General features: G+C 37.7%; 1 protein-coding gene across 1 annotated transcript in view; it reads left to right on the forward strand.

Annotated features, from left to right (window-relative positions):
- Positions 1–18,775, forward strand: part of LOC124775860 — a 416,537-nt gene that overhangs the window by 171,192 nt on the left and 226,570 nt on the right. Inside the window, exons 13-14 of the mRNA XM_047250694.1 lie at positions 12–149; positions 3,828–3,971. Of these exons, the coding sequence (XP_047106650.1) occupies positions 12–149; positions 3,828–3,971 (282 nt within the window). The remainder of the gene's footprint in view (positions 1–11; positions 150–3,827; positions 3,972–18,775) is intronic.

The following is an 18,775-nucleotide window of genomic DNA, read 5'->3' on the forward strand; positions in this document are numbered from 1 at the left end:
TTATTTTATAGAGATTGGCTGCATTATATGATCCGTCATCACCCGTACTTTGGCCTGCTGTGACTCGACTACTATTATCCAGACAACATAAAAATTCTTGCAGCAGTTCCTACTCAGCTCAGGAATCGTTTGACATCACAGACAGTAATGTGAGTAACAGCTCCTATTTATTTCTACAATCAAGTAAAAATTAATAGTGAATACCTGTTGGTCTAAATGTTACTCAGTATTTCCTCAGTGTATCTGCACTGTGTATGTACTGTGATTGATCATTCATCAGGTTTCTATATCTGGAATTAAAAGCTTAATTTTATTTTTCACACTGTTCAAGCCCTGTATTACAGATTATTTTGTATGCATTCCTCATGAATAAAGTGCAGTAAAATGCAGATACAAGAATGTTTTCTGTATTGAGTGTAAAATTTTTCCTTTAAAGTAATGGGAGAATCCATTGACATTATATTACATTCCTGATGTTTCCCGTCAATTCAACACTGTTTGTGTACAGTACTTCGTAATTTGTAGTAGTATGAATGTGCTTGCAAACTTTTTTTTTCCCTACTGGAACACGAACAGGCTGTATGCAGTAGCACTTATTTAATTATACTGTTTATTGAAACTATACTTGTGTTAGGTGCTCAGGAGACAAGTCATATATTTTGGCATGAAACCAATGACATAAAAAAAATATCATGTTGACATAGTAATGCTGTGAAGAACTTTATTTTTTTGTGTACTTTTAGTAAACCACTATGAAGATTGCCCACAAAGGACCTTAATTTTGCTATCAGAAATGACTATGTAGTGTAGAATGAAATAAGTGAAAACATTTTTTCTTTTGTAGGAAAGTATGCTGTTTCCTGTTTTATACAAAACATCTTCTAATACACTACCTAATCAAAAGTATCTGGGCTTCCCTGTGTAATGTGAAATTAACCACTAAATGTCATGAGAGGTAGCCCCACCAGTAAGAAATGAGTGTGTTGTCCTTAGAGAAGCAGTAACATCATAATGGATTGGTCAGGAGAGCTCAGGGACTTTAAATGTGGACTAGTCGTTGGAAGTCACCTGAGTAACAAATCCATCAAGGTGATTTGAACCCTCATAGAGCTGCCGAAGTTGACTGTTGGTGATGTGACTGTGTGAAGTGGAAATGCGGAAGAACAACTCCAGCTAAACCAAGGCCACGGAGGCCTCTTGTATTGACTGACTGGAGGTGTTGAGCTTAGCAGAGGGTGGTTGTAAGATATTACATGAATTTAGCAAAAAGAATCACTCATGAGTTACAAAGTGCTACAAGCAGTCCTAGTAGCAATGACTGCAAGTAGGCAGTTGAAAAAAAGGGGGTACAATGGTCGAGCGGCTCCTTATAAGCCATGATAGTTGGTGCTAATAGACTCGTGAGATGAGATGGTATAAAGAGCAGTGGTACTGGACACTGGATGACTGGAAATCATGGATTTAGAGTTACAATCTGCGCTATATATTGTGGCATTCGGTGAATGCCTTGAGAACATTATGTGTCATTACCTTTAATGCCAACAGTGAAGTACAGAGGAAGTTGAGTTACAGTATGGGGGTGCTTTTTATGGTTAGGATGTGACCTCTTATTGCACTGTGCCCACCTTACTTCATTTAAGAAAATGCTAAATGCAGGAGGGCATGAACACGTTTTACAGCATAGTGTACTGCATGCTGAGAGGCACAGTTTGGAGACAGTGATTGTTTGTAACAGCACGACAATGCACTCTGTTTTAAGGCAACATCTGCAGAGCCAACCCTTCCCTGTACTATTGTATAAAACAATCGGAAACAAAAATTCAGGGCAAGTACACTTTACTAGCTTGTATCGTTAAGTAGGTGCATCTAATAAATAAGTCAGAAGGAAAGTCGCTCAATTCCTCCTCCTTGTTGCTGCTTGTTGAATTTGTGGCTCATTGAAGGTCATGGCACGCAGAAATAAACATTGTTATGCCGAGGCTGTAAGATCAGGTTTAGACATTAAATCTGAACACTACTGGTTTCTGTTTCTTTCGTCTGATGTTTTATTTTCTTCACATCGTGTACAGTACTTTTTTATTTCCACATATGCTCATTGCTAACAAAATATTTCGGCCGTTACCAATACCCAACTTGACAGTTCCTCAACTCACACCAACTTCCTCCAACAACCACTTCCACAGCTCAACAAGAAGAAAGATGTTGGGAGAAGTAGCAGCATATTGAGTTTACACAATTTTGGTTTTACATAAAGAGATGTTAATACACAGTAAGTTCTTTTACAAATATTGTCAAGTTATTACTCAGAATAAATTACAGAACGACAATGTAATTTCAAATGTGACTACAATTTTGAATTAAATTGGAAATCTGAAAAATAATCATTTTCTAAAAATAAATCTGATTTAGCTTCATGCTTTATTTCTGTTTATCAAATGAAAGATGATTCTGATTACAGCATAAAGAGTATGGTAAATGTAGAGCTACAGTTTGTCTCATTGTATTGTATTGTGGACTCATTTGTACTGGATTCTCCAAAAGTAGTCAAAAAGGAGGTGCACTTACCAGTTGCATTACACTGTGAGGCAATGGTGTGCAGACAATAACATTCCTGAAATGCCCTGGTCTGCCCAGAATTGCAACCTGAACCTAGTGGAGCACCTTTGGAACGAGTTAGAACACCAGCCTCACCTCAGACCCTAATGTCCAACATCACTTCCTTCTCTAGTTTCAGCTCTTGAAGAAAAATGGACTGCCTATCTTGCACAGACATTCAGACACCTCTGCCCACAGCAGAGTTCAAGCCATTGTAAAGGTGAAGGATGGAGACACACCATTATCAGTGTTGGCTATTATGTGTCCAGATACTTTTGATCAGATGATGTATATGGTACTGTATTATTGGAAATTCTTTAGTGGAATATAAAGAATGGAAGAAGTAAAGGTAACAGCTTGCTGTATAGTTGAGGTATTTAGTGGTTGATAGGCACATAAACAAGACTGAAAACATTGCTGGGCTTTTGGATGCTGACCTTCTTCTACATCTACATCTATACTCTGCAAACCACTGTGAAGTGTGTGACAGAGGGTATGTCCCATTGTACGAGTTACTAGGGCAGGTTTCTACTTATTCCATTTATGTATGGGGTGTGGGAAGAATGATTGTTTGAATGTCTCTGTGTGTGCTGTAATTATTCTAATCTTATCCTCATGATCCCAGTGGCTAATTAGCTCTGAAGGTGGACATTGTCCAAAATCTTAGCAGTGTCTTCAGTTTGTGTGCCTCTAGACCACTCAGCAACTCAACTACGTGGTGTGCTGTTACCCTTAACTCCTACCTTTATTTATTTATAAGTTAATACTCAATGTAACATTTTCAGACACTAACAGACACCTAATTTATTTTATGGACTGGAGATATACATATTAGCAATCAGCCTAACAGCCTTTAATAACTGTTGTACAGTATGTTTCCTATGCATGAGACGTATTCAGTAACTAGCATCCATTCATTCGTATATGCATAACCAGTTTATTAACATGAGACGTAATAATATATTTTGCCTGCTGTAATAACAAATAGGATTGATCATGTTTAGTATGAAATAATAATTTGATTTGATTTTTTTGTGTTATGGTAATACAATTTAAAGTTTGTGTACCAGGCTCATAGGCACGCATCTTGATTATGAGATACATCAGCAATATTCGTAGTGTGTGTGTGTGTGTGTGTGTGTGTGTGTGTGTGTGTGTGTGTGTGTGTGTGTGTGTGTGTGTGTTTGTTTTATTGTGAAGGACAGATACTACCATTTCATGATTCATTACAGGAAGATCACAGCATACCAATACAGAAGATGATAACTGTATTTTTGATCATATTATTATACCTTGCGAAGCAACGAAACAAACATCATGTGTATTTGCCAGAGCTGATGGAGAGAATATCTCTGCATAAGGATCAGCAAACAGAGGTATGAGATTTGTAAACATCTTTTACAAAGTATGAACTATTCCCTTGGCAGTCAGTGAAGATTAATATTATACATTTTTTTGTGTATTTCTATTGGTTGTCTTTGCAATTTCTTGTATTGCAGGTGGTCATTGTTGAAAGTTTTGCATCTGATCCTTTGTCCATGTGTGGATGGAGATTGAGATAAATGAAAGGGGTGATGGTAACAAGAGTGATGAGGAAGTTAGGTGATGGGGAGGGAAAGTGCTCAGATGATGTGCAGATTGAGAAGGGAACTACAGGATGAAAAAAAGCCTGGAAATGGGGGGGGGGGGGGAGGTGGTGAATAGAAAAGCATAAAGTACATGAGAAGAAAGTAGATATGTAGCGTGGGAGCACTGCTATCCACTGAGTCTTTCTGTTCCACACAAAATGGTGTTGATACTGTCTTTCTTTACATCTGCATACTATTTCTCCCCTTTCATCTGAAACATACAGCTCAACACTAGTATTCAGTTCTTTTTCAAAGAATCCTGGACAAATGCCACAATGGTAATCATGGCTTGTTGAAAGAAAGCTTTTAGAAATAATGGTGTCTGAGAAGTATGGCCCAAGATTTATAATTTGAAAAGGACACTGTTAGTTGACTCATATGCCTCATTCTATTTCTTTCCTTCTTGACTCACATACCATGGATTTCATATTTTCACAATAACTTGAAATTTTCTACTTTTTCACAATAGACAGCCATAATAATAGTATCTTCTCATTGTTTCACTACATAGCAATTTAACTTTAGTCTGTTTTATTATAGTGGTGTGTAAATACAGCTTCAGGTTTTCAGATATCAAAATTCATGAAAAAAAAGCTTGTGTTTTACTGCACAGCTATGGATGACTGACTCTGAGAATGACTACATATGACCCACTGTATGAAGTGCCAGGTACAAATTCTACTGGTTGAAGCTGAAAGAAGAACTGTTCTGGTGTGTTTCCAAAACAAAAGATATTCGTACAAAACAACTAAATTAGTAACTGCTTGCAAACAACTTAGACTACCAGTTATGATCTGAGAACTTCAAATGCAAATTACAGACTGACCAAAATGACAATAAACTACAATGTGTTTCAGAACAGTTACTTCTCAAAATTGTGTTCCTGTTTATATATGACTTAATACACCCTAAGACAAAAACAAACAAACACCATGAAGGAATTATCCAAAGAGGACAAAAATCAATAGATATAAATTACATCTACAGACAGACAAGTGATTACAGTTTCAGAAAAATTGTTTGATATATTTAAGGGAAGAGCTTCAGAAATTGGGCAAGTGAAAATGAGTTGGTCAACCTCTGGCCATTATGCAAACAGTTATTCAGTTTGTCATTGATTGATTGGGTTGTTGGATGTCTTCCTGAGCGATATCATGCCGAATTCAGTCAGTTGGCACATTAGATTGTCAAAATCACAAGCAGGTTGGAAGCCCATGCTTGTAATGCTCAAAACACTCTCTATTGGTGACAAACTGGTAACATTGCTGACCAAGGTAGGGTTTGGCAAACGTGAAGACATGCAGTAGAAACTCTCGCTGTCTGCCAGCAGGCATTGTCTTGCTGAAATGTATGTCATTGATGTCTTGCCATGAAGGACAAGAAAATGAGAATAGGATATCATTGATATACCACTGTGCTGGAAGGGTGCCACAGGTGATAACCAAAGGAGTCATGCTATGAAATGAAATGGGAACCCAGACTATCACTCGTAGTTGTTGTGCTGTATGACAGACGGCGGTCAGGTTAGAATCGCACCACTGTCCGGGGCATCTTCAGACACATCTTTGCTGGTCATAAGGGTTCATTTTGAAAGGGGACTCACCACGAAGACAATTCTACTCCAGTAAATGAGATTCCAGGCTGAAGAAGTGTCTGAAGACACCCTGGATAGGGCTGGGATACCAACCTGACTGTTGCCTGCTCTACAGCCTGACGATCAGGAGCGCCATTTCTATTCATAGCAGAGCCCCTTTGGTTGTCATTTGCAGCACCCTTAGGGCACAGTAGTGTATTGGCAATATCCTATGCCTCGTTTTGTTCCATTCAAAGCAAGCCATTGTGGGCTTACACTTCAGCATGATAATGCCTTTCTGCACATGGTGAGAGTTTGTGCTGCATGTCTTCATGCTTGCCAGATCCCACCTTGGCTAGCAAGACCACTGGATCTCTCCACAGTTGAGAATGTTTGTAGAGTTGTCAACAGGGCCCTCAAATCTGTAATGTATTTAGGAAGAAGGAGTGAGGAAAGATGTTTTTTTTTTATTTTTTGATAATAAACTTTATAATTTTGCAACCACTTATGGTAAACTGTACATAGCAATAGGAACTGGGAAATCATAATACCTATTAGGTCATAAATGAATGTTGAAGATTGGGCTAATTCAATTTTTTTAATTACTTTCTTCTGTATAAGCTATTGCTGGAGCATGTTGGATGAATCCACCATGTTAATGCTCTGTAATAAAAACTCCACTTTTAAAATGAAAATATAAGAGTTTATGAGCACAAAAGTTGTTCAGATAATTTCTTTATCAACCCAAAGTGAGAAAAGGATTGATAGTATACAGAATTCACAACACAACAAGGTGAAAAAGGCAATCACTAAATCTGTGTAGGAAAAATGCAAGATTTGTTTTTGCCAGACCACAATTAATTTGCAGAGACTGGAAGACTGCACAGTAAAGAACTAAAATGACGATCTTAAATTTTTCCAGAAAAATCAGCACCTAATATTGCTCAGAAAGGACAATACATACAAATATTAATACTGTATAAAAATCTTTGTAGAATATTTTCCATAGTTCTTTCAGTTTCTGTAAGGGATGCCACAACACTTAACTGATTGGTAAATAGTGCAACTTTAACATTAGAAGTGGTAACCTTACATGGAATTTGCTTATTGAATTTTGTAAATACAATTTGCTGAAAGTATTGTAAAACATTTTATTGTTCACTTGATAATGATGTAAATTACCTTCGTTGTGTGATGCAAGATCATCAAGAAAATGACAATAACAAAATAAAGAAGGGAAACAAAAGCCCAGAAGGAAACTCGAAAGAAAATGAAAAACAGTGATACAAAACAGCAACAGAAAATTAATTTTGATGAAAATGAATATACAAGCATAGCATAAATAATCTTACCAAGCAGTGGCATGGGAACACGCACACAAAAGGATTTAACTTTCACAAGCCTTCAGAGCTAGTGGCTCCTTCTTCTGGTAGAAGAGTTGAAGGGAAAGGAAGAGGGGTGAAGGAAAAAGGACTCAAGAGGTTTAGGGAAAGGGGTGTAGTTCAGAAAAGTCACCCAGAACCCTGGGTCAGGGGAGACTTACCGGACGGGATGAGAAGGAAAGACTGATAGTTGGGGACTGCACAGAAAGAGATTTGAAAACCTGAGAGCTTAAAGGTGGAAGACAGAGTAATATGAAAGACAGAGACTACTACTAAAATATCGTGTATGAGTTAATAAGAGTGAAAAGGTAAGTGCATTGTATGTAATAGAGGCAGGAGCTGGACATCGAAAAATAAAGTCAGAAAATGAAAGATGTAGAAAACGAAAGTGGAGTGAACAAACGAGTAGTTACTGTGAATAAATGCTGAGATGGAAAGAATTAATGTAAATTATGGCCAGGTGGGTGGCGAGAACCAAGGACATGTTGTAGTGCTAGTTCCCATCTGCGGAGTTCTGAGAAGCTGGTGTCTGGGGGGAAAATCCAGTTGGCACTTTGGTGAAACAGGCACCGCGGTCATGACTGTCATGTTGTACAGCATGTTCTGCAACAGGATATTATGTTTCGCCTTTATACACACTCTTCCTGTACCCCTTCATCCTGACGTTAGTCATGCTGATGTAAAAGGCTGAACAGTGTTTACTTAACAACTGGTGTATGATGTATTGTTCGCAGATGGCTCTGCCTTTACTAGTATAGGTTTTGCCAGTTACAGGGATGGAATGGATGGTGGTAGGAGGGTGCATAGGGTAAGTCTTGCAGTTGGGATGGTCACAGGGGTAGGAGGCATAGGGTAGGGAGATGGGTGCAGAAGGAGTTTAGGGTATGACAAGTATATTGCGGAGATTGGGAGGGTGACGAAAAGGTATTCCAGGTGTGATGGGCCAAGTCTCAGACAGAATGTATCTCATTTCAGGGCATGATTTTAGGAAGCCATCGTCTTGTCGAAGTAGCTGATTGATACATTCAAGACCAGAGTAACACTGGGTGACAAGTGATATGTTCCAAAATTTTTTTTGGAGGTATCAGCGGTACTAGAGTGGATGTGATGGCCCAGAAAATCTGCTTTTGAACTAGGTTGTTGGGACAATTAGATTCTGTAAAGGCTGAAGTTAGAGTGGTGGAGTATTGCTGTAAGGGACCTGCATCTGAACGAATACATTTGCCTCGAATGACAAGGCTGTATGGGAGGGAACGTTTGACGTGGAAAGGATGACTTCTGTCAAAATGTAAGTACTGTTGTTTGTTAGTGGGTTCGATGTGGATGAAAGTGTGTAGCTGGCCTTCATTGAGGATGAGATTAACATCAAGGAAAGTGACGTAGGATTCAGAATAGGACCATCTGAAATTTACTTGGGATAAGGTATTCCAGGAATTTTAACAGGTCTGCCTCACCATGAGTCCATACGGCAAAGATGTCATCAATATATCTAAACCAAACCAGGGGCTGAAGATTTATGGATTCCAGGAAAGCTCACTGGCATATAAGGAGCCATCCTGGTTTCCTTGGCCATACCCCTGATCTATTTGTATGTGTGCCCCTCAAAGGTGAAGTAATTGTTGGTAAGCATAAAGTTGATTAATGTGAGCAAGAAGGATGTCATAGGTTTGGAATCAGGTGGGCGTTACTGAGGAAATGTTCAGCAGCAGACTGACTGTGTAAATTGGAGATGTTGGTATAGAGGGATATGGCATCAATAGTGTCAAGCAAGGTGTGTGGTGGGAGTGGAACGGGAACAAATTTGAGACAATCTAGGAAATGGTTGGTAACTTTAATATAAGAGGGAAGTCTTCTAAATGTTAAATCCTTTTGTGAGTGTGTTCCCCTGCTGCCTCTTGGTGAGTAGATTATTTATCTATCCATTTACACTATATTTTCAATAACTGATTATTTTCATTGTTATAGCATAAATAATAATTAATGTAAGTGAAAAATATGTATTCAGCAAAATGGAACCAGAAGAAAGCAATGAAATGAATGGAAATATTTTTAGTAACCAGAAACAGGAAATAATATGAATGAACAAACTGAAATGACTTAACACAGCTAAGCAACAAGATGGCAGCTATGTGTGCAACAGCCATGATTTAAATGTAACAGAAACTATAGATGGAAAATTTTTATTAGGAAACATTTCATTGCAGGCATTAGATGAAATGCTGACACAGTTGTTCACACAGAGTGCTTTTTCACCTAATAGCTTGGAAAGAGGCAGTGTGGCTAACTGAATTGTTCAATAGTTCGATGTTGCGAGAACAAAAAATGTTTACAGTGAAAGGGCATGACAAATGTCAACAAACAATAATTTTCACAGCTACTCAAAGAACAAAATAAAACTACTGGTAGATTCAATGAGCTGAAAAAAAAGCAAAACAATTAGCAAACTGCATGTGACATGTTAGCGCAGATAGATCTACAATTCAGGCAGATGTTTTGTTGCAACATTCAATTTGCAATGAACTCCTCGGCAAATTGAAAAACTGTCAGAAGACATTGGGTTTATGAAACTATAACAAAAATGTGATGACATTGACATAAAGAAGTTGAACAACAGCGCAGAAGTGGGGCATTCAACAATGACACCATACTCATGGAAAAATTTGTACTGCAGCATCGAATGTACAGAAATGAAATCAAAAAATGGATGTTCAAAAAGGAAAGTAAAATCATTACCAATGTAGAGGCAGATGTCAGAGCTGCCGTACAATAAAGTCATTCTGAACTGGCCACTGGCAGAGTTCATTTGAACAAAACAGCTACTGTTAACACAGGAAACGTGCAAGAGTGCTCAGCAAATGAAAGGCAAAATACCTTTTCACCTCTGCAAATTCATGATGCCGCTGAGAGAGATTTCAGCATGTATAATCACAATGCCAATGGCAAAACAATGAGATACCTTGCTACACAAACCAGTACCACACTCGTAGAGAACAGGACCCTGTATTACATTAGTATTGGCATGAGAGACTCGTCATGTATCCCCTGTCTCACATTCATACATGTTAAAAGATCTTGAAAACTAGATTGCATTTGAATTTATGAGAGAAATTGGTCGCTATAACTGAGACAGACCTAGAGTATTTTCTCTCAGTGTTGGACTCTATAGATTACACAAATGAAGGTGACCAAGGTCAAGGAGACAGTTCGAATGGGCACTGAAAATTCAGAGCAATGGGAACAGCCAACCTAGTAATAACAACAACAACCACGACAGCTGCAAGTGTGCATGTCATCACCAGATAACAGGCGTACAAATTTCGGTAATAGTCGGAAAAGTGGTGATCAAACGAGAGATAACTGTTCGTACAAGCCAAGCCAATGGGACCCACAAAATTCAAACAAGAGAGACTGATATAATGACTGGCCAGGTCCTACATACCATAGGAACCAAGTAATGTAACTGTAATGAGTACAGACCAGTAACTGCTTGTCCAATACAAGGAAGAGAAACTAGCCAAGGGGAGCAGAATTTACATAATAACTAGGACACAAACTGATATAGCAGAGAGCACGCAGTGCGTATAGTTGTCGTGGTAGAATTAATGGTGCTATTCCAACATCACCACCAGAAAACAGCAATCAGCTGCATTTGTTCCCTTGACTATCAATGAAGAAGATACTGGGTCATGCAACACTGAAACAAGTATTTTTTATGTCACAATAAAGACCAAGACATGAGGGACGCAATACACAGACAGTGTACAGATGTAAATATTGGTTTTAAGATTAGGAATAAAAAAGATAGGAACAGAAAAAATGATAAGGATATAACTAACTAACTACGTTTACTAAGTGCAGAGTGTGACTGTTTACAAAAGAACTGTTATACAGTAACCCAAGGTATACTAAATTCTTGTCATAATGGCTTAGAAGAGAACTATTCTACATGAAATCTATGCTAGATTACAAGACGCCCAAATCTGTATAACGTATAAATAGTTACAAAATCTTTATAAGCAACAAGAAGTACCACGCCAAAACATGACTAGTATAAAGACCACTATGAATACAGCATGTGTAATACTGTAGAAGCAATTTAATTTACTGAATAAACGCCAAAACATGACTAGTATAAAGACCACTATGAATACAGCATGTGTAGTACTGTAGAAGCAATTTAATTTACTGAATAAAATCATCAGAATGTAAGTATAGTAATGAAGAATATGACATGTTGGACAGTATAAGCCTACAACATGAAGACCAACACAAGAGCTCACTAATATCAGTTTCGAAGGAGTAAGTAGAATTTTAGTACTGGTGGGGACTCTGCAAGACACTTGTGATATTTCAGGAGTATGAGAAGGAACACTTTGTAAGCTACTCTGCTCAAAAATGTTTGAAGTATGCTTGTTATGCTGGCTGACCTATGGTTAGTTAAGAACTTAGTAGTCGTTTTATATAAAGATAAGGGGTTTAAGTGAATGATTCAAATCCACACCTCGATTAATAGAGGAAAATAAATATAAGTGTGATGGTAGGTACCAGGAGGACCTCACTGACAAGAAATGTAGTTATGTATGAATGTGTGTGGGAATGAATGCAGAGTGGAACAGTGAAGTATTTATGAATACTAATTACCGAGTATGATACAGTAACAATAATTATAAGTAGCCATCTGAGATTGTTTGCAGATGATGCTGTCTTATACCATCTTGTAAAGTCATCAGATGATTAAAATGACTTGCAAAATGATTTAGATAAGATATCTGTATCGTGCAAAAAGTAGCAGTTGACCTTGTATAAGGAAAAGTGCGAAGTTACTCACATGAGTACTAAAAGAAATCAGGTAAATTTCGATTACGCGATATGTCACACAAATCTGAAGGCTGTAAATTCAACTAAATACTTAGGAATTACAATTACAAATAACCTAAATTGGAATGATCACATATATAATATTGTGGGTAGAGCAAGTCGAAGACTGCAATTCATCGGCAGAACACTTAGAAGGTGCAACAGGTCTACTAAAGAGACTGCTTACACCACGCTTGTGCACCCTATTCTGAAGTATTGCTGTGTGGTGTGGGATCCGCATCAGGTGGGACTAACGGATGACATCAAAAAAGTACACAGAAGGGCAGCTCATTTTGTATTATCGCGAAATAAGGGAGATAGTGTCACAGACATGATACGTGAATTGGAGTGGCAATCTTTAAAACAAAGGCGTTTTTCGTTGTGATGAGATCTTCTCGTGAAATTTCAAACACCAGTTTTCTCCTCCTTTTTCAAAAACATTCTGTTGGCACCCACCTACATAGGGAGAAATGATCATCACAATAAAATAAATGAAATCAGGGCTTGCACAGAATAATTTAAGCGCTTGTTTTTCCTGCGTGCTGTTCGAGAGTGGAACGGTAGAGAGACAGCTTGAAGATGGTTCATTGAACCCTCTGCCAGGCACTTTATTGTGAATAGCAGAGTAATCACGTAGATGTAGAGGGATAATTATAATGAGAGAGTGAGAACTTGGTGATATAAGAAATGATACACACAGTAGGTCACATAAACATTGAGCTGTAAATCACTTGGTAACATTCATTTCACAGGTCAGAGTAGAAAATATTTCACTACTCAGAGCAATGCCAATTCTCTCCCCCCTCACAGATATGATCATTTGCATATTTATATAATGCACTACAAAAATCACCTATGAACATTGAAGGAATTACGTGAAATACATTCTTTTCTTGCACTGTTTTGTTACATTATGCGAGTTCAAATATTGTGAAAAGTCATTGTATGAAATTATTATTGTGGTGACAGTATTGTCACACATAGATTCGCTATGAAAATGAATTACAGATTTGCTTTAAGACAACTTTCCATATAAGTGGTGGTGTTAAAGGGGGATGTAACAGAAAATGTAAACGTTTATTTAAAAAATCATTACAGCCAAATTTATTAATGCACAAATCTAAAATTTTGCATGTGTAAAGCAAAAGAGCTGTGTTTTAACGGAAAAATATAATAAAATAGGCAGGATTAATATATTGCGATAAATTTGAATTCTTAATTTTTTATTGTCTTTTTTGTTAAAAGCATAACTCAAATTCAAATTATGCAATTAATCTGAAAATATTATTATAGTGTCCTGAGAAGATTATGAGACCATAGAATTACAGTTATTAATTTATGGAACAAATTGTATCATTAACAGAGTTTTCAATTTTGCACATCCAAAATTAACTTTTTTTTCTACATACAGTCATCTAATAATCAGAATATAATTGCACGATCCTGTAGTTTTTAGTTACAGGGAGACAGCAACACATTGCAAACAGTTCCTGAAATATTCATTGAATTAGTGCATGTACTTTTTGCAAAAAAAGCTTCTAAGAATGTGAAAAATGTAAAACAGGAAAAATGAGGTTCAAAGATTTTCTTCTCATACTTCTACATCTAATAAGTTTACCTCAATTTTAAAATCTTCCATACTGATACTCCTCATCCTCCAGGTTTCTCTTCTCTCCTCTTCAAATATGCCTGGCCTGTATTTGCAGGTAAGACACTGATCTGTTAGCTTTCCTGATCCTACTCTCATTGATGGTGTAAAATGCTTTTGTTATAAACACACCAGGATCTATATCAACTCTCTTCAGTACTTCAATTCTGCCATTATTTATGTTATTGTAACATAAAACTGCATCATAGACACGTATTGTGAGTACTTCAAGTTCCACAGAATGTCCTTCTTAAGCATGTAATCCAAATTAAATTATTGAAGCTTTCATTTGCATTTTGTATCTGTCTGTGAAGTCTATGTGAATACGTCTCATTTATGTTGATGAACTTACACCAACTGTCTTTCAGACGCAGGTTGGGCATTGGTGTTTGGTCAATGGATTGTATTGTATTGTATTCTGTGGAACTGGTGACCTAGAAATGATGGAGAGGCTTCGTCCCCACCATAGCCCTCAGTGCTCAGTGGTTCACAACCCCACAACATGCTACAGCAGTCCACTCAACCAACTGCAGCCCTACACCGAACCCAAGGTTGTTGTGTGGTTCGGCCCCCAGAGGACCCCCCCCCCCGGGGAACATCTCACACCAGACGTGTAAACCCAGTGTTTGCATGGTAGAGTAGTTATGGTGTACGCATACGTGGAGATAGTGTTTGCGCAGCAATCGCCGACATAGTGTAACTGAAGCAGAATAGGGGGAACCAGCTCACATTCGCCAAGGCAGATGGAAAACCGCCTTAAAAACCATTCACAGACTGGCCGGCACAGTGGACCTCGGTACTAATCCGCTGGGCAGATTCATGCCAAGGACCACCATGCCTTCCCACCCAGAAAGCAGTGCATTAGACTGCACAGCTAATCGACCGGGCTGGTCAGTGGATAGTTTGTGGGAAAAAATTGCCCACACAGCACGCCTCATTGCCTCTAAATTATGCGTGTTTTTCCTGATAGCTCTCCCATAAAATAACTGAAGAGAATCATTTTCTTTCAGAGTAAGCCTGTCTTTTCCTCCTAGTGGTTTTCCATCCTCAAGTACTTCACCTTTCTTCTCTTTCAGGAAGTGATGAAGCCTGCCACGAAGCAGCTTTTGGATGTGGCCAGCACATTCCAACTTTTCTACTGTTGCATTGTATGAATTTTTATCTGTTGCAGTTTTGAATGAGGAGGCGTCCCCATCACAAAGATATTTAGTATATCAAACACCATACTGGTCCTCAGATCTGTAGAACATCCTCACAACTGCAGCAGCCTCCATGCCCCCACTTGAGCTGCTTTAATTTTTAGAGCATGCTTCTGCATCCTTTCTTGCCACAGTTTCTCACTATCTTCATTGTTGGACATTTTCTTTGTTGCACACTGGTGGCAGTATTTAGACATTATTCCTAGATCTAAAACTTTACTGAGTCAATTCCAATAACAGATGCAACTCCACTCAGAGATGTGTGACCCCTTTTCATCCAGATCCCATCTTCAGACTCGCACATTTCAGTAACATTTGTAGGAGATTCACTGTCATAAACGTGTACCCCAGGATCTATTTCCTTTTTGGTTTATTTCCACCAACTCCTGTACTGCTTTCGTCATAGAAACTTTGGCAGTATTGCATACAGCATCAGACATTTCTTCATGTATTTTTTCAAACCTTGCACAAAACACATGTTCAGAAAACCACACAATAAATTACTTCCTTCTCTGCCCTATCCAAGACATCTCAGAGCATATGCTAACCTAAGATTGCTTTCATAGGTACCAGTGTCAGTTTTTTTGGAGGAGGAAAATGAAATTCATAGCCGCATGAATTGTTCGTAGTAATTGACGGAAAGTCATTGAGTAAAACAGAAGTGATTTCTGGCATTCCCCAAGGTATTGTTATAGGCCCTTTGCTGTTCCTTATCTATATAAACGATTTGGGAGACAATCTGAACAGCCGTCTTCAGTTGTTTGCAGATGACACTGTGGTTTATTGACTAATAAAGTCATCAGAAGATCAAAACAAACTGCAAAACGATTTAGAAAAAATATCTGAATGGTGCGAAAAGTAGCAGTTGACCCTGAATAACGAAAAGTGTGAGGTCATCCACACGAATGCTAAAAGGAACTCATTAAACTTCGGTTACATGATAAATCAGTCTAATATAAATCCGTAAATTCAACTAAATACCTAGGTATTACAATTACGGACAACTTAAATTGGAAGGAACACACAGAAAATGTTGTGGAGAAGGCTAACCAAAGACTGCGTTTTATTGGCAGGACACTTAGAAAATGTAACAGACCTGCTAAGGAGACTGCCTACACTACGCTTGTTCGTCCTCTTTTAGAATACTGCTGCGCGGTGTGGGATCCTTACCAGGTAGGACTGATGGAGTACATCGGAAAAGTTCAAAGAAAGGCAGCACGTTTTGTATTATTGCGAAATATGAGAGAGAGTGTCACAGAAATGATACAGGATTTGGGCTGGAAATTGTTAAAAGTAAGGCGTTTTTCGTTGTGACGGAATCTTCTCACGAAATTCCAATCACCAACTTTCACCTCCAAATGCTAAAATATTTTGTTGACATCAACCTGCAAAGGGAGGAATGATCACCACGGTAAAATAAGGGAAATCAGAGCTCGTACAGAAAGATATAGGTGTTCATTCTTTCCATGTGCTATACCAGATTGGAATAATAGAGAATTGTGAAGGTGGTTCGATGAACCCTCTGCCAGGCACTTAAATGTGATTTGCAGAGTATCCTTGTAGATGTAGAATTACAAATTAATTTAAAATCACAAGCTATTCCCACTCTTGTTTCTTCAACAACAATAATGCATTCCGCATTTTTAGAGCTAATACATGAACATGAAAACTTTAAAGCCTGACAGAGAAGCTCTAAATCAATAAGTCTGAATCCAGTAGACTCCATGTCTTATCATCATTCATGCACCTGTACAATTCTCCTGTCCCAACTTTCGATGCTGATGTTGAGAGCTTATGTTCTTCATTTCAAGCTGCTTCCTCTTTTATGTTGGTAAGCCAATTTCCATGAAACTTCAATTTCCTAAACACAGTTTTTCCACCACCCATTATGCATAACTCTTGACTTCCACATAAAGGTTTGTGAATTCAACCTTCCACCCATTAATATGTGTTAGTATTGTCAAACTGTAAATAAACCACATGCAAGAAAGTTTTCAGGCAAAGATATAGATGTCAGCCAGAGATATAGATGTCAGCCAGAGAGATAGATGTCAGCCAAAGATATCAAAAGAAAATAGCCTTCACACTGACAAAAATTCCTCTGAAGCAAGTAGTTTTCCAAATGTCGGAAAAGGTGGGAGTGGCCACCTGTGCAGTGTTAATGAGTTTAATAATGTAAAGGCATTTCTAAAGCTGCTATCATGATAAAATTCACAAACAACATATATTAAACTATATAGATCAAGAAAAAAACATTTACAAAAAATCGGTTTTTTGGACCAAAATCCATTACATACCCCCTTAACTCTGTAAATATTTGTCGTAATAGTTAAGGTAAAAAGGACATAAGACAAATATTCACATGCATCAGTGTAAAGAAATAATAATAAATATTTCTGCATATACATGAGGAACAATGAAATGATAATGATGTGAATCATGTCACTTTGTAAATAGAAAACATGAGGCAGTGACAAAACAGCTTGAAAGCTCCTGTGTATGAAACCCCAGTAAAAGATGTTCAGAGTCTCTGTGCTCTTATTATGGAAGCCTGTGAAATCATATGCATTATTCCAGGGATACATCAGCACATCCAAGATTCACTGTAACGGCATGTTGATGCTTGTATCAGTGCCCACAGAGGGCAGATTGAACATTTCCTGTGAGGAAGAGTTGCGTGTGGTATGCTGGTGTGTTCTGTTCATGTGTGTTTCCCATTATTTATGAGTTGCAGAAATTACTTCCAACATGGAAATAAAGCATTTCCAGCTGTTCATATAACATAATTTCTTCGTCTACATCTGAGGAATGTGTCCTGCAATTTGTGTCATGCATTTTTGTTACAACCTGTATAGTAGTATATGTATTGTAATAAAGATGTACGAGAATTTTATTTTAATGTTTTTTATGTGAAATATGTGTAATGGTGGATAAAAAAAATAAAGTGTGACGTGATTGCCTAACTATCAAAACAGTGACATGATTTGCAGCGAGCATTCACAGTTATCGTACTTAAAATGTGATAAATGATTTAAATTATGGAGCACATATTTCGGTAATACTATCCTCCAATGAGGAGGCACTGTTAAGAAGAAGAAGAAGAAGAAGAAGAAGAAGAAGAAAAAGAAGAAATATGTATCATAATCAAATGAGGAGGTGACAACGGTATAGCAGCTGGTGGTATAACTGGCTATTGGAGTGCAGTGTCAAATTGTGCAATACTGAATTACTGGTAGATATGGTGAAAGCACATAATTATGTTAGAAAAGGAGAAAGTATGAAAATAAAAGTGAACATAGATTAGAAGAATAAGTTTTTCATTAGAAAAGAAATACAGCATTAGCGGCAGAACAAAACGAGGTATTGGGACTGAAGGGAAACAAATCATAAAAAATTACCATAACATGCATTCCAGAATTGAAATAATAAACAAATAATCTGTAAGGCAGCCACTCACCTGTAGTTGATTGACACATTGTGCATGTTGTTATGGTCTTAAGTCCAAAGATTAGTTTTATGCAGCTCTCCATGGTAGTCTATCTTCTGCAACTTATGTCCATTTGAAAATGATTAGTGTGTTCATTCTTGGTCTCCTCCTAGAATCTCCCTCCCCCCCTCCCCACTTCCCACCAATACCATATTGACAGTTCTTTGATACCTCAGAATGTGTCCTATCAGCTGAAATTTTATTTGGTCAGTTCAATCCATAAATTTCTTTTCTCTACAATTCAATTCAGTATCATCTCATTAGTTTGTGATCTGTCCCTCTAATCTTCAACATTCTTCTTTAGTACCACATTTCAAGATCTTTTATTCTCTTCTTGTGTGAAATGCTTATTGTACACCTGTCACTTCTGTACAAAGCCACACACCAGATATATACCTTCAGAAAA

The sequence above is a fragment of the Schistocerca piceifrons genome, chromosome 2 (assembly GCF_021461385.2).
Source record: "Schistocerca piceifrons isolate TAMUIC-IGC-003096 chromosome 2, iqSchPice1.1, whole genome shotgun sequence".
Taxonomy (NCBI): domain Eukaryota; kingdom Metazoa; phylum Arthropoda; class Insecta; order Orthoptera; family Acrididae; genus Schistocerca; species Schistocerca piceifrons.